The sequence below is a fragment of the Schistocerca piceifrons genome, chromosome X (genome assembly GCF_021461385.2).
Source record: "Schistocerca piceifrons isolate TAMUIC-IGC-003096 chromosome X, iqSchPice1.1, whole genome shotgun sequence".
NCBI lineage: Eukaryota > Metazoa > Arthropoda > Insecta > Orthoptera > Acrididae > Schistocerca > Schistocerca piceifrons.
This window is the reverse complement of record NC_060149.1, coordinates 348681615-348698022: the sequence shown is the minus strand read 5'-3', so window position 1 is coordinate 348698022 and position 16408 is coordinate 348681615. Positions and strand designations below refer to the sequence as shown.

The 16408-nt window shown below is 41.1% G+C and overlaps 1 protein-coding gene across 1 annotated transcript in view; it reads left to right on the top strand.

Moving 5' to 3' along the window:
* The window catches only part of LOC124721954 (katanin p60 ATPase-containing subunit A-like 1), a 210563-nt gene that overhangs the window by 176695 nt on the left and 17460 nt on the right, over positions 1-16408 (top strand). The window contains exon 8 of the mRNA XM_047247120.1: positions 22-131. Within this exon, the coding sequence (XP_047103076.1) occupies positions 22-131 (110 nt within the window). The remainder of the gene's footprint in view (positions 1-21; positions 132-16408) is intronic.

Genomic DNA, 16408 nt, shown 5'->3' with positions numbered 1-16408 from the left:
GGGCTCTCAAAAATTTTTCAGTTCAGATAACAAGGTGATAATGGTACTAGCAGCAACCAACCATCCATGGAACATTGATGAGGCATTTCACCGAAGATTTGAGAAAAGGATATATGTTCCTCTTCCAAACGGTAAATCTGCATTCATAATTCATCATAATAATGGTATTCATACAGCTGTGTATTTGATTCACAGGGGTGTACTTAAACCCAAATCATTGAGCTATGACACACAGAATTGTTACACATACTCTAGCATCACTTGATGGAAAGATATTAACTTTCTCCTTATTATATTCCTAAAATCAATACACATATACACTCAGATCTACATATAATGTACAACTGTGCATGTACATGCAATATCAGTAACTGAAAATCCAGGAATAGAGATAGTATGTATGTAGGATAGAACACTGCCCGCCAAATAGAAGCAATTCTGAACAGTAGGTAATTGCTTATAAAAGACAAAAATGCTTTATTTTTGGAGAATGCCCTTTATTAGGACTACCAATGCACATGCTCAACTCAGCACAGGCTCTTGTATTGCAATGCTGTTTATCTAAATGAGGTCAGCAATGATGTCAAATGGGATAAGTGGTGGGGGAACAGAGATATATGTAGAGTGAGGAGATGGATGAATGGTACAGTAGGTGGGGTGGGGGGGGTTATGAAAGATAGTGCTGGGATGGAACATGTAACTGTTTTGCAAGGTCAAGTTAGGGATAGGTGTGCCAGGATGAAAACAGAGAGGAAAATGGGAGAGTACTGGGGTAACAATACAAACTCGTAGATATATATAGGAGATATCGAAAGGTTCAAAGTTATGAGTAAGGATGGAGTAGTAGATAGAGGAAACAGGAAAAGTAAGAGCATGTTATGGGAACAATTGGTGAAATTAGTTGATAACATGAAGGGAGAAGAGAAGGAGGACAAGTGTGGCACAAGAGTTAGCAAATATTGAAATCTTAACTGGAATGAATGATATGTAGAAGGGAGATTTCCCACCCACAACATTCAGAAAAACTTAAGGCTGTTGGCAAGAATCCAAGTAGCATGGCTTGTAAAACAAATGCTGAGGACAACCACTTGCATAGCATGCTAACTTTCAGTCATGGTTTGACAATTTCTGTTCATGTGAGTGGATAGTTTAGTGCTCATATCTACATAGAATGCTGCATAGTACTTTCAACATAGTTATATGCTGTGACTGCTTCCATGTGTGGCTCTAGTTGTGATGAGTGATGCCAGTGATAGAATTGGTCTAGGAATGGTTGGCAGATGTATAGGACAAGTCTTGCATCTGGGTCTTATACAGGAATGTCACCCAGAGGTCAAGGGATTGAAAACAAGATGGCCATAAGGACACACAAAGATACTGCATAATTTTGGTGGACAACTGAATAGGGGTAGAGGAGTTCTGTTTAAGTCAGGGTTGGAAGGGTTGATATACTCTGCTGATGCTTCAGTACGATCCTCAGTACCCTAGGAAAAGACTTGCTTGTCACTGAAAATTTGGTATCCACTGGTTGCCAGTCTGTATGGGGGAGGGAAGTGAGACGTTTTTTATATAAGACGGGTAGCAGCTGCAGAGTCGATGTACTTCTGGTGAGTGATGGGTTTAATTTAAATAGTCTGAAAGTGGCCATCAGTGAAGTGAAGGTGGCTCTAGGGGCCAAGGAGGACAATATAAAACGGGTGGTAGACCGGTGTTAAGATTTTGAATGAATGACAGTGGGATGTCTTCAGTGGGTCTCCAAATCATAAATATGTCATCAGTAAATCTGAACTAACTAAGGGTTTCAGGACTGTGAGTGATTAGAAAGGATTCCTCATGAAGGCTCTTGAACAGGTTGACACAGATCATGTAGATGTAATATGATTTTCCGAACATCCTTTGACCATTGATACAGGAATGCTGAATATGGGCAGAAATAACTGCAGGTCAAGCATGGAGAAAGGAGGAGATGCCAGTTACATTAAGAAGGCATGAAACTATAAAAACACTGATACCCATATACTTTACAGTGATCAGTGTTTTAAAACTTATGCTGCAAAAGTAGATTTTCTTGGAAAGTTAATAATAATAATAATAGCATACAGGACTCCATCTGTTAATTTTGAATTATTTATGAAATATTGATGCATTATTAAACTTCTTGACTTCCAAGCAAAATAAGGTAATATTATGTGGAAATATAATTTTTCAGAGAACACCTGTTCTAGAGCTTTACTTAAGTTCCTTGCCATTTTATGTGATCCAGCTCCTTTATGCAATTTGCAACAAGAATTATGGGAATGAGCACTACTGCTACTGACCACATTTTTATAGATGCATTGAGATTACAAAGTGCTATTGAAATTCCCATAGTTAATGGCCTCTCAGAATATTATAGTCAATTGCTGATGTTTAATATCAGAGTGCACCACATAAATAAAAATAATTGGAAAATACAAGGGTGATAAATGGACAAGAAATTGTCAGATACAAACTGGAAAGATATGTACAACATTCCTGGTGTTAATGAAAAACATAATGTATTCTGTAACATTGTAATAGGCTACTAATAGAAACTGCATTCCTAAGAAATTAAAATATGGAAGCAGATTAAATGCATCTGAACCTTGGGTTACATATGTAATCAGAATATCATGCAGAACTACGAGAAAACTCTACTAGTCATCAAGGGACATGGATGATGATAGGATTAAAGCCCATTTCAAACTGTGCTGTAAAAGTCCAAGTAAAGTCATCTGAGTGCCAAATGGTATGTATTATCAATAAAAAATAAGCTCCTTAAAGAACAAGATAAGAACTGTTTGGAACCCACCAAAAAATGAGACAGGAGAAAAGAATCCAGAAAATGGAGCAATTTCTTTAAAAAATGAGGAATTCTGCATAAATTTATTTGGCCAATAACAGATAGATTAGGTTTGAATATTTCCATAGAGTACTTTCCAAAACAAGTTACATAAAATTCAGCATCCTCCTACATTTCCAAAATAAGTTTCCAAATTTTATTAATTCTCTTACAAATAAATGGTCAAGTGGTTATGAAGAAATCAAAAGTAAAATAATGAAATGTTGTTCAGCTGAGCTTACAATTAGTAATATATTGGCTTACTTATGCAACTAATCTTTTCCTAGAGAGACAAGCGTTCTGTTTTCTGCAACTTCACAAAAAAAGGGGGCAAGACACTATTCCAAATTACCAATCTGTCTTATTATTGCCAGTATTTTTTTTTAAATTAGAAGATCATATAAGTTGTAAACACTTTTGTTTGTTTATTTATTTGTCCATTTTCAAGCATCTGCATGCAAAGGATGCCTAGACATTTGTAAGTACACTCTATTTTATTTAGTTGAGTTGTATGTATTTCTATTTTTAATGTTTGACAAGAATTATCTTGGTGTACAGGTTGCCTTAGGCTATTCCTTCTATAATTTACTTCTATATGCAAGAGGTAACTGCATATGGAGAGAAATAAACTGTTAATATATTTAACTGTGTGGAATAAGGCCTATAAGGTATTTTAGTCATGGAAATTCCAGATGTGCACCTGTTGGTCTTGTTCAAACAGATGCTCCCCCCCTCCCCCCTTTCTCTCCCTCTCAATTTTTCTCTCTTCTTTTTTTTCTTCCTCAGGGAGAATCACCCTAAAATCAATACCTTATTTTAAATGAAAGTGGAAGATATCATAATAGGAACTCAGTGATAGTTGTTTAAAAACATATGTGCATTGTTTCCCCAACAAATAAATAACAAGTGACAGAATTATAGATATACCGTCCGTGTGACTATTTGAAGTAAATTTAGTCTCAAAATGTATGCCAAGGAGTTCAGCAGATGTGCACTCATTTCAGCATAGGATTAACTGAAAATAATGTTCAGTCTTTTCCTTGGTATACAATATACTAGAATCAGTAAAATAGAAGCTACTACCATTGGGAAATTTTGTGACTTAGCTAAGGGAACCATAGTATTCCCAAGGAAATGCTTAAATATTATGAAGTAGTAGACACAGCAGGTTCCTGGTTTTTATCTTATGTGAATGACAGAAAGCAATGTGTATTCCTGGTTTTTATCTTATGTGAATGACAGAAAGCAATGTGTATCTGTTGCCTGTCAGTCACTTAACAATAGGCATTCAGAATTAGAACCAATCAGACATGGTGTACTGTAAGGTTCAAGTTTGGGTCCTCTGTTGTTTCTGATCTACCAGTACATAAACAATCCTTCATTTGCAGTTTGAAAAAGTACAAATTTTATTATTTTCTGTAGATGATATAAGTGTAGAAATAAGAGGTAATATCAATTTCCTAAGGAAAAGGCAGCTGTTGAAAGATTAGAAAACGTCAGCAGTTGTTTTAACACAAATGCAATGCAATGTAATGATATTTGTGCTATGTTGAGTACATTCAGTTCAGTACATCTCATATAACTCTACAAGCTACAGAAATAGTCTACTGAAACAATGAAGTACAAGAAATAGAAAGTGTTCACTGTTTTGGATCACAACTTTAATTGGAGGACTGTGGCCTGGAATTATTTTAGTGCATTAGTTCGGCTATGTTTCAATTCCTACTGCCATACGTAATTTAAAAATGAAGAAACTAGTTTTTTCTGCACATTTTCATTCAATAATGAGTTATGGGATCATTTTATGGGGATGCTCTACTTATATGAGCAATATTATTTTCAGATGATGGTAGTGTGTTATAAGAATTACGTATGGTGTTATCAGTGCTCCTTCAATAAGGCTGCTTTTATTTTTATATACATCATTTCCTTCTCTGATTATGACACAGTTTACATCACTTTTTACTGCAGTTTCACGGTTTTTCAGCACTTCTTGTAATCGAGCTCCAGGCTTTCAAATTCTATTCACTTTATATTCTGACTTAATATCAGGTAGGACTGTGGCTAGTCCCCTACCATGACTCATTGATAGTACGTATGTTTCTTCTTTCTTATTCACTGTCTGGTTTTCTGCACTGCATTTAATTTCATCATTTGTTGCACTAATACAATTTTTACTTCTAATAGTACTGTACATGGTGGTAATGAGTTTCCATTGACAGTTTTTTGGTCAATAGATTTTTCTGAGCAGTTTCCTCTGACACTGAATTTTTTTTCGACTTTTTTGGGCTGCCTGCACTTCGAACCCTGTACTCGCTCATTAGTGGAACACGAAAAACGTTTGTTCTTAACACAGGATGAGAGAATTTCTTACGCCTAATATATATAGTACACATTCTTTTTTGCAGCTTTGCATCTCCGTGGGAATGTCCACAACTACATCAAATTTTTCAACATACTGTCTGGCTTTACTCAACTTGTTTTGCAGCCCTTCCCCCACAATTACTTCAAGTCTGGTGTATTACTTTACTGTATCTTATATAGACCTATTCAGTTGTCTGTACAACCTTTAGGGCCTACTGCTTGTTAAATCTGGACCAGTAAAAGTACAATACAATACAGCACAATGAAACTGGTGGTATGCTAAGTGAACAGATGTGCTAAATAAAACATACCGGTAGTTCATAATGTGTTGTAAGAAAGACATGAACGCTTTGTCCCTTAGAAAGCAGTTTCTATTAGAAGTATATATAATTCCTAGCAGTTGTGTTCATAATGACAACAGATGGGACCCTGTCCCATTGTTTGTTTTTCTGTCTAAAAAATTTTTTTTGGCCAAATTACATACAGTGTGCCACCTATAACCCACTTTGTAACCTTTCCCAGAAAGTTTGGATACTCACTACTACCTCCCAATATGTTTTCTACATGATAGTCATAGTGGACAAATTGGTGCACAGTGAAACTAAGAAATACACTATAATTACAACACAAGAACATAAGCTGACCAGCTTGTGCGCTGCTTAAACTAAGTGTTGGCCAGTGCATACAACAATATCATGTGACCATTCATGAAATTTTATGTCATAACAATGTGTTATTCATAAATGATTGTTGTCAAGATAGGACTATTACAGTGAGGTGACAAAAGTCAGTGGATAGCAGTACACATGTCCAGATGGTAGTAGTATTGCATACACAAAGTACGATCTGTTGTAGAATTTTAGAACATGTTTTTTGCTCGAGTATCATGTCGTTTTTGGAAACCCAGAATCTACTATGTAGGAATCAACATGGATTCCGGAAACAGTGATCGTGTGAGACCCAACTCGCTTTATTTGTTCATGAGACCCAGAAAATATTAGATACAGGCTCCCAGGTAGATGCTATTTTTCTTGACTTCCGGAAGGCGTTCGATACAGTTCCGCACTGTCGCCTGATAAACAAAGTAAGAGCCTACGGAATATCAGACCAGCTGTGTGGCTGGATTGAAGAGTTTTTAGCAAACAGAACACAGCATGTTGTTATCAATGGAGAGACGTCTACAGACGTTAAAGTAACCTCTGGCGTGCCACAGGGGAGTGTTATGGGACCATTGCTTTTCATAATATATACACTCCTGGAAATGGAAAAAAGAACACATTGACACCGGTGTGTCAGACCCACCATACTTGCTCCAGACACTGCGAGAGGGCTGTACAAGCAATGATCACACGCACGGCACAGCGGACACACCAGGAACCGCGGTGTTGCCCGTCGAATGGCGTTAGCTGCGCAGCATTTGTGCACCGCCGCCGTCAGTGTCAGCCAGTTTGCCGTGGCATACGGAGCTCCATCGCAGTCTTTAACACTGGTAGCATGCCGCGACAGCGTGGACGTGAACCGTATGTGCAGTTGACGGACTTTGAGCGAGGGCGTATAGTGGGCATGCGGGAGGCCGAGTGGACGTACCGCCGAATTGCTCAACACGTGGGGCGTGAGGTCTCCACAGTACATCAATGTTGTCGCCAGTGGTCGGCGGAAGGTGCACGTGCCCGTCGACCTGGGACCGGACCGCAGCGACGCACGGATGCACGCCAAGACCGTAGGATCCTACGCAGTGCCGTAGGGGACCGCACCGCCACTTCCCAGCAAATTAGGGACACTGTTGCTCCTGGGGTATCGGCGAGGACCATTCGCAACCGTCTCCATGAAGCTGGGCTACGGTCCCGCACACCGTTAGGCCGTCTTCCGCTCACGCCCCAACATCGTGCAGCCCGCCTCCAGTGGTGTCGCGACAGGTGTGAATGGAGGGACGAATGGAGACGTGTCGTCTTCAGCGATGAGAGTCGCTTCTGCCTTGGTGCCAATGATGGTCGTATGCGTGTTTGGCGCCGTGCAGGTGAGCGCCACAATCAGGACTGCATACGACCGAGGCACACAGGGCCAACACCCGGCATCATGGTGTGGGGAGCAATCTCCTACACTGGCCGTACACCACTGGTGATCGTCGAGGGGACACTGAATAGTGCACGGTACATCCAAACCGTCATCGAACCCATCATTCTACCATTCCTAGACCGGCAAGGGAACTTGCTGTTCCAACAGGACAATGCACGTCCGCATGTATCCCGTGCCACCCAACGTGCTCTAGAAGGTGTAAGTCAACTACCCTGGCCAGCAAGATCTCCGGATCTGTCCCCCATTGAGCATGTTTGGGACTGGATGAAGCGTCGTCTCACGCGGTCTGCACGTCCAGCACGAACGCTGGTCCAACTGAGGCGCCAGGTGGAAATGGCATGGCAAGCCGTTCCACAGGACTACATACAGCATCTCTACGATCGTCTCTATGGGAGAATAGCAGCCTGCATTGCTGCGAAAGGTGGATATACACTGTACTAGTGCCGACATTGTGCATGCTCTGTTGCCTTTGTCTATGTGCCTGTGGTTCTGTCAGTGTGATCATGTGATGTATCTGACCCCAGGAATGTGTCAATAAATTTTCCCCTTCCTGGGACAATGAATTCACGGTGTTCTTATTTCAATTTCCAGGAGTGTATAAATGACCTAGTAGATAGTGTCGGAAGTTCCATGCGGATGGTGTAGTATACAGAGAAGTTGCAGCATTAGAAAATTGTAGCGAAATGCAGGAAGATCTGCAGCGGATAAGCACTTGGTGCAGGGAGTGGCAACTGACCCTTAACATAGACAAATGTAATGTATTGTGAATACATAGAAAGAAGGATCCTTTATTGTATGATTATATGATAGCGGAACAAACACTGGTAGCAGTTACTTCTGTAAAATATCTGGGAGTATGCGTGCGGAACGATTTGAAGTGGAATGATCATATAAAATTAATTGTTGGTAAGGCGGGTACCAGGTTGAGATTCATTGGGAGAGTGCTTAGAAAATGTAGTCCATCAACAAAGGAGGTGGCTTACAAAACACTCGTTCGACCTATACTTGAGTATTGCTCATCAGTGTGGGATCCGTACCAGATCGGTCTGACGGAGGAGATAGAGAAGATCCAAAGAAGAGCGGCGCGTTTCGTCACAGGGTTATTTGGTAACCGTGATAGCGTTACGGAGATGTTTAATAAAGTCAAGTGGCAGACTCTGCAAGAGAGGCGCTCTGCATCGCGGTGTAGCTTGCTGTCCAGGTTTCGAGAGGGTGCGTTTCTGGATGAGGTATCGAATATATTGCTTCCCCCTACTTATACCTCCCGAGGAGATCACGAATGTAAAATTAGAGAGATTAGAGCGCGCACGGAGGCTTTCAGACAGTCGTTCTTCCCCCGAACCATACGCGACTGGAACAGGAAAGGGAGGTAATGACAGTGACACGTACAGTGCCCTCCGCCACACACCGTTGAGTGGCTTGCGGAGTATAAATGTAGATGTAGATGTAGAAGGGCGGTGCACTGGCTAAGCTGTCATTTGTACTACGCTAATTGATGTGAAAATGTTTCTGATGTGATTATGATCACACAACAGAAATTAACAGGCTTTTAACGTGGAATGGTGGTTGGAGCTAGAAGCGTTGGACATTCCATTTTGTAAATCGTTATATAATCCAACATTCCGAGATCCACAGTGTCACGAGTGTCCTGACAATACCAAATTTCAGGCAACCCCTCTCACCATGGACAACACAGTGGCCGATGGTATCCACTTAATGACTGAGGGCAGTGACGTTTGCGTAGGGTTGTCAGTGCTAACAGATGAGCAACACTATGTGAAATAACAACAGTAATCAATGTATGATGTATAAAGAACATATTCATTGGGACAGTGTGGTGAAATATGGCATTAGTGGGCTATGGCAGCCAATTAGACCCTAGAAGTCTGGACGACCATGGCCTGCTCCGATGTTTCCCGATATCAGCCGGCAAGAGCTGACAGTAGCGTTTGAATGTGGTGCAGACCCCATGAAGCCATGGATCCAAGTTGTCAAGTGCTGTGGAAGTTGGTGGTGGTTCCATAATGGTGTGGGCTGTGCTTGCATGGAACAGACTGGGTTCTCTGGTCCAACTAAACCAATCATTGACTGATAATGGCTAAGTGTAGCTAGTTCGAGACCATTTGCAGCCATTCATGGACTTTATATTCCCAAACAATGATGGAATTTTTGTGAGTGACAATGCACCATGTTACTGGGCCACATTTTTTTGCGATTGGTTTGAAGAGCATTCTGGACAATTCAGGCGAATGATTTGACCACCCAGATGACATGAATCCCATTGAATTTTTATAGGATACAGTCAAGAGATCAGTTCATGCACTAAATCCTGCATTGGCAACACTTTCGCAAATATGGCAAGCTGTAGTGGCAGCATGGCTCAGTATTTCTGCAGGGGACTTCCAATGACTTGTTGAGGCTATCCCATGTCAAGTTGCTGCACTACACCAGGCCAAAGGAAGTCTGGTATGATATTAGATAGTATCTCATGACTTTTGTCACCTCAGTATATGTTGTTGAAGAGCAACATGGCTGCTGTATCTCATGGTGTTTTTATGCAATATATTTCCAAGATTCTCTCTGGGCAGGCAATTAAAAAATTAAGCGCTAAAACATGTGCAATAGAGGCATTACAAGAAACATTATCAGACTTAAATTTAATACATGTTGCCTCTCGTATGGTGTAATGCCATTCTGTGCAAAACTTAAACTACATAGTGTTTCAACTGTTGCTCCCGAGATCAAACATTGTTTTTAAATAGCTTTGTCCTTTGAGGACGGCCCAGTGGCCGAAATGCGTAAAAAGTGATTAAAACATTATTTGTAGTCAAAACAGAAGAATTGTATTATACAAGCTCTGTCACGGCAACATCTTACATGAGTCAGTGTTATGAGAGTTTTATCCCCTGGTAAAGAAAATTTTCTACCGTTATCACTCAGACCCTGTCCCGCCAAATTTGTAAATTTAGTGAGAGAAGAAAGACTCAGAACACACCTGCCTGCTTCCTTAATCCCAATTTTCTCATTGTTACGACATTCACATGAAATATGAGCACCAACTAAGAGAGATTGGGAAGCAGATGGAGATGATCCAAGTCATTTGTCTTTTACGTTATTCACAGTTTGGATAGGATAGTGAGACACGAAAGACAGGTGTGGCTAGACATGTGGTGGTTTGACAGGTGACCCAGCTCGATGCATCAGGAGTGCCAACACAGATGCGCGTAGTCCGTAAGGAGTTAGCATGTGGAGCTGTCTGTCTGAGCAGCAGACCATACATCAACCCCTGCTACTGGAACAGTATATGAGTGCCATGAAATGACCCAGCTGTCATAAGGGCACCAAGTAACCTGAGGGGTTATTGTCGACATCTACACTATATTCTGCAAGCACCCTCATCATGTTTGGTGGAGGGTACTTCGTGTACCAGTGACACTTCCCTCTTTTTCTCTTGCAGTTACAAATGGTTCGTAGGAAGAACATTTGCTGGTTAGCCTCCATGTTGGCTCAAATCTTTCTGATTTTATCTTCATGGTCTTTTCATGAGCTAAACATAGGAGGAAGCACTATATTGGTTGACTCTTCAAGGAACATGCACTTTTGGAATTTTAACAGTAAACTACACTGTGATCCAAAATTACTCTCTCGCAGTCCCTGTGACTGTTGGCTGAGCATCTCTGACACTTTCAAGCTTACTAAATGAACGTGTAACTAAATTATCTGCTTTTCTTTGGATCTTTTCTGTTTCCTCTATTAGTCCTGTTTGTCACACATCTTAGACTAATGACAATGCGTGTTCTTTGCAGTGGTTTGCAAAGTACAGATATAGATGTTTAGATTAATTCAAGTGTTGGTCAAACGAGTGTTTTGTAAGTCAACTTCTTTATCGATGGACTACATTTCCTAAGAATTCCTCTAATGGGTCTGTCTGGCATCTGCCGTACCCAAGAGTAGCTGTATGCAGCAGTTCTACTTCAGATTGCTCCCTACGCATATCGCTTTCCAGTGATTGTTCTGCATTTGTGTAATCATACAATAATGGGTCTTTCTATGTATTCGCAATATGTTACATTTGTTTATGTACAAGGCCTAGCGCCGATCCTCTGCAGTTCCTCCTGCAATTTTGCTACAGTTTTCTAGCTTTATGACTTCTCTGTCTATAACAACATCATCCACGATCAACCTAACAGAACTCCCGACGTTATCTTCTAGGTCGTTTATATATACTGTGAGAAGTAATGGTCCTAAAACACTTCCTTGCGTTGCGTCCAAAGTTACTTTTATATCTGTAGATTTCTCGTCAGTGAGAATGACATGATGTGTTCTGTTTCCTAGAAACTTGTCACTACAGTCACGCAATTGCTGTGATATTCCGTATGATCATATTTTGTTCACTAAGCGGCATTACGGAATTCTGTCAAACGCCTTCAGGAAGTCAAGGAACACGGCATCACTTGTGCGCCTCTATTTACTACTTTCTGGGTCTCGTGGACGAACAGAGCGAGCTGGGTTTCACATTATAGCTGTTTCATTCCTACAGACAGGAGATTGTCGGTCTCCAGAGATGTCATAATACGCGAGCATAAATTCTACAACAGACCGGCGTCAGAGATATAGGCCTATAGTTCTGTGTATTTGTTCGACGACCTTTCTTGAAAACGGGAGTGACTTGTGTTTTTTTTTTTTTTATTTCAATCATTAGGAACGCTTTGTTTCTCCAAAGACCTACGGTAGACTGCTAGAAGAGGGCAAGTTCGTTTGCATACTCTATGTAGAATCGAATTGGTATTCCTTTAGGTCCATTGGTCTTTCTTCTGTTTAGTAATTCCAGTAGACTTTCTATCCCATGGTCACTTATTTCGACATCTGTCATTTTGTGCCACGATTTAAAGAAGGAACTACAGTGCTCTTTCCCTCTGTGAAACAATTTTAGAAAAAGTCATTTCCGCCTTTTCTGTGTCATCCTCCGTTTCATTCTCATTACGCTCACAGTGTATCTGAACAAAACTTCTTAGGATTTTCTGTCAAATCGGTCAACAGAATTTTACTTTCAGATTCATTGAACTCTTCATTCATGGCCCTCCTGTGCTGATTTTGGGTTCGTCTAGTTTTTGTTTGTGTGTGAGGCTTTTGCTGGTTTTAAATTTGCAGTCAAACTCTCTTTGCTTTCGTAACAGCTTTCTAACGTGGTTGTCGAACTTTGGCTGGACTTTTCCATCCCTCACAACTTTGCTCGGCATGTACAAGTCTAAAGCCTAGGCCTATTGTACAACAGTGGCGGCTCGTGACTGGGAAGTTAGGTGAAGAGCTATCAGGAAAGAAAACTATACCTAGATTCATACAAGCTTATCTAAATAATTGAATTTATTTCTTTGTTGTACTCCAAATCAATTCTTGGATCCTTTAAGGGTGGCCGGCCGGAGTGACCGTGCGGTTCTAGGCGCTACAGTCTGGAGCCGAGCTGCCGCTATGGTCACAGGTTCGAATCCTGCCTCGGGCATGGATGTGTGTGATGTCCTTAGGTTAGTTAGGTTTAATTAGTTCTAAGTTCTAGGCGACTGATGACCTCAGGAGTTAAGTCGCATAGTGCTCAGAGCCATTTGAACCATTTTGAACTTAAAGGGTGCAAACTTGTCGGTGATGTCTTCATAGAATGCTGTGTTTATATTAACTGCAGTAGAAGTTCCTTCTGAATTGAAATATTCGCTAAAGAAGAAAGTCTTTCTTCTGAAACTGCATTCTTCGTGTACGTTTTTATACGCTTCAGACAAGGAAAACGTGTTTCCGTAGATGCCGTAGTAGAAGAGATGGATAGAATGAAGGAGAACGCTTTATAAGTAGCCGGGAAAATATCCTTAGCCTTAAGCATTTATAATATCCTTCCTGTGTGAGCCTTTTGCTGGTTTTAAATTTGCAGTCAAACTCTCTTTGCTTTCGTAACAGCTTTCTAACGTGGTTGTCGAACTTTGGCTGGACTTTTCCATCCCTCACAACTTTGCTCGGCATGTACAAGTCTAAAGCCTAGGCCTATTGTACAACAGTGGCGGCTCGTGACTGGGAAGTTAGGTGAAGAGCTATCAGGAAAGAAAACTATACCTAGATTCATACAAGCTTATCTAAATAATTGAATTTATTTCTTTGTTGTACTCCAAATCAATTCTTGGATCCTTTAAGGGTGGCCGGCCGGAGTGACCGTGCGGTTCTAGGCGCTACAGTCTGGAGCCGAGCTGCCGCTATGGTCACAGGTTTGAATCCTGCCTCGGGCATGGATGTGTGTGATGTCCTTAGGTTAGTTAGGTTTAATTAGTTCTAAGTTCTAGGCGACTGATGACCTCAGGAGTTAAGTCGCATAGTGCTCAGAGCCATTTGAACCATTTTGAACTTAAAGGGTGCAAACTTGTCGGTGATGTCTTCATAGAATGCTGTGTTTATATTAACTGCAGTAGAAGTTCCTTCTGAATTGAAATATTCGCTAAAGAAGAAAGTCTTTCTTCTGAAACTGCATTCTTCGTGTACGTTTTTATACGCTTCAGACAAGGAAAACGTGTTTCCGTAGATGCCGTAGTAGAAGAGATGGATAGAATGAAGGAGAACGCTTTATAAGTAGCCGGGAAAATATCCTTAGCCTTAAGCATTTATAATATCCTTCCTGTGGGAATCTTTCTCATTGCCATACAAAATAATAAAATACATACTGCATGATCAGCGGGGTTCAGATTTAATACATATACCACCAAATGCATTATGCGTGCTCCGCACACACAACCAACTATGCTTTACAGCCTTGAGCTGGAAGCAGCCGGGAATAAAATTCCCATCTACATCACTGCATGCCGCCTCCACAGAAAACCTCAAGAAGGTGACATCTTAGTTGCTATAGTAACCATACGATCAACCTCGACCTGATATGTGGCTCCGTCCACGAGGTTGAGCTCCAGGAAACGAAGCCCACTGCAGTTCGCCTGGTCCGAATCGTGTGCTTGCTGCTAGAAGAGAATTCCACACAGTATAAAACATGGAAATGCATTTGGAGTAATAACCAGCATATGTGGTAAAATAAATAAACTTTTTTAAAGTGTGGCAACGGTTGCGGATGCAGGGGGGGGGGGGGTTTAAGGGGCTCAAGGTTCCCCCCTCCCCCCCCACACACACAAAAAAAAGCATCTGGGTCTACCCAGATACAATAGTTCGTATTGTCCTTCTTTCTTAGTACAATTTTCATTACTTATCCTAACGTAATAGATATTAAGTAGGTATAATATGTTATCAACTTTTAAATTACTTAAGAAGCTGTTTACATAACGAGTCTTTAATTCGCACGCTACTCATTGGCGATGCACCAACAGCGACGCCCAACTGCTACCGCCGCAGAGCCGCCCGCGACGGGGTCCCGCGTGGTATATGAGAGAGTAGTGTGCAGTAAACAATGAGTGGTTTTCTTGCTTTTTTTTTTAACAGCAGAAGAAGAGGCCGAATCGCGCGAAAATGAACCAATATTACCCGAAAACAATGCCAGCTACTTCTTATTGTCAACACAAACGTTCATCAGGTGCATCCTTCTGATTATTTTGTATGTTTTAAATGAAATTCATATAAACGCGATTAGTCGGGTTTGTGACTTTTTGTTCGGTTGATTTCGTTGATCTTTCGATAGGTGTGGTGTGGCTGCCTGTGGACACGAGTCTGAGCACTCGTTCCTCCCTGCTGGCCCTACAAGGGACAGTGTGAAGTGAAACTTAATGTAAATAATGTAATACAACATAAATCATCGGGTTTCTTCGGTTTGTAATTCTTTTTAAACTAGCTTTCTTCGCACGCCTGCAACTGCTCTGAATTTCATAGTTTTATATTCTATTATTTACCTAAAATCGGTAAATAATCTTTTACAGGTTAAAGTACTCATCCATAAGAACAACTTTTACTATCGGACCTACTTCGAAATCGCGCAAAGCACCAGCTATTTCATACATTTCGGTCAAGTAGGTTATCAGATGTGTAACTTTTGTGCAGCTGATTTTTTTCGGGATTTCGAAGCTGCTGAGTATTATTCTAACCCATTAAAAGGAATTTTGACTATTTTTAAATAACCGTGTAGAGTAGCTCCGCTGAGTTAGTTTAGTTGGTAAGTTGTTGATTTCATCGTGCGCGCAGGCCGAGTGTTTCTAGGCGCCTCAATCTGGAACCGCGCGACCGCTACGGTCACAGGTTCGAATCCTGCCTCGGGCATGGATGTGTGTAATGTCCTTAGGTTAGTTAGGTTTAAGTAGTTCTAAGTTCTAGGGCACTGATGACCTCAGAAGTTAAGTCCCATAATGCTCAGAGCCATTTGAACCATGTGAATCATCGTGCACGATTCTCTACTTCGTGTACAAGCATCAGTTTGTTGGCTGCTGTTAACAGAGCCCGACCCAGTGCTATAGGGAGTGGCTAGTACATACATTACCTGACCTGAAAATCGTTTCGATATTTCTTATGTAACAGGAAAAGCACTTAGCGATGAGGAAAAGTATTAACATCTGACACAGTCTTCAGAACCACCTCGAATTATGAATATCCAGAGTAGACAAGAAAGAAAGTTTCAATTAGATTGGCTAAAGAAATACTGTCTGTAGCCAAAAACAGAATGTTGCATAATGTTTGTCTTGCGTACTATTTTCTGGTCCAGGTGGTAGGGGAAAGCATTCTGTAGCGCTAGGATCTTTAGCCACTCGTCCACTTTGCAAATACACTCTAATATAAAATGAAAAAGAATCCTGAATATGACAGAAATCGGTAGATGTTCTGTGCATCTACAGACAAACAAACCATTACAGTTTCAGAACATTTGGACGATTTATTCAAGAGAAAGCGTTTCACAGATTTAGCAAGTCAACAACGCATTGGTCCACCTTTGGCCCTTTAAGCAAGCAGTTACACAGCTTAGCACTGATTGATAAGAGTTGATATATGTCCTCCTCAGCGATATCATGCCAAATTCTGTCTAACTGGCGCGATAGATCGTCAAAATCCCGAGGTGCTTGGAGGGCCCTGCCCGTAATGCTCCAAACATTCTCAAGTGGGGAAAGATCCGGCGACCTTGCTGGTCAAGGCAGGGTTTAGCAAGCACGA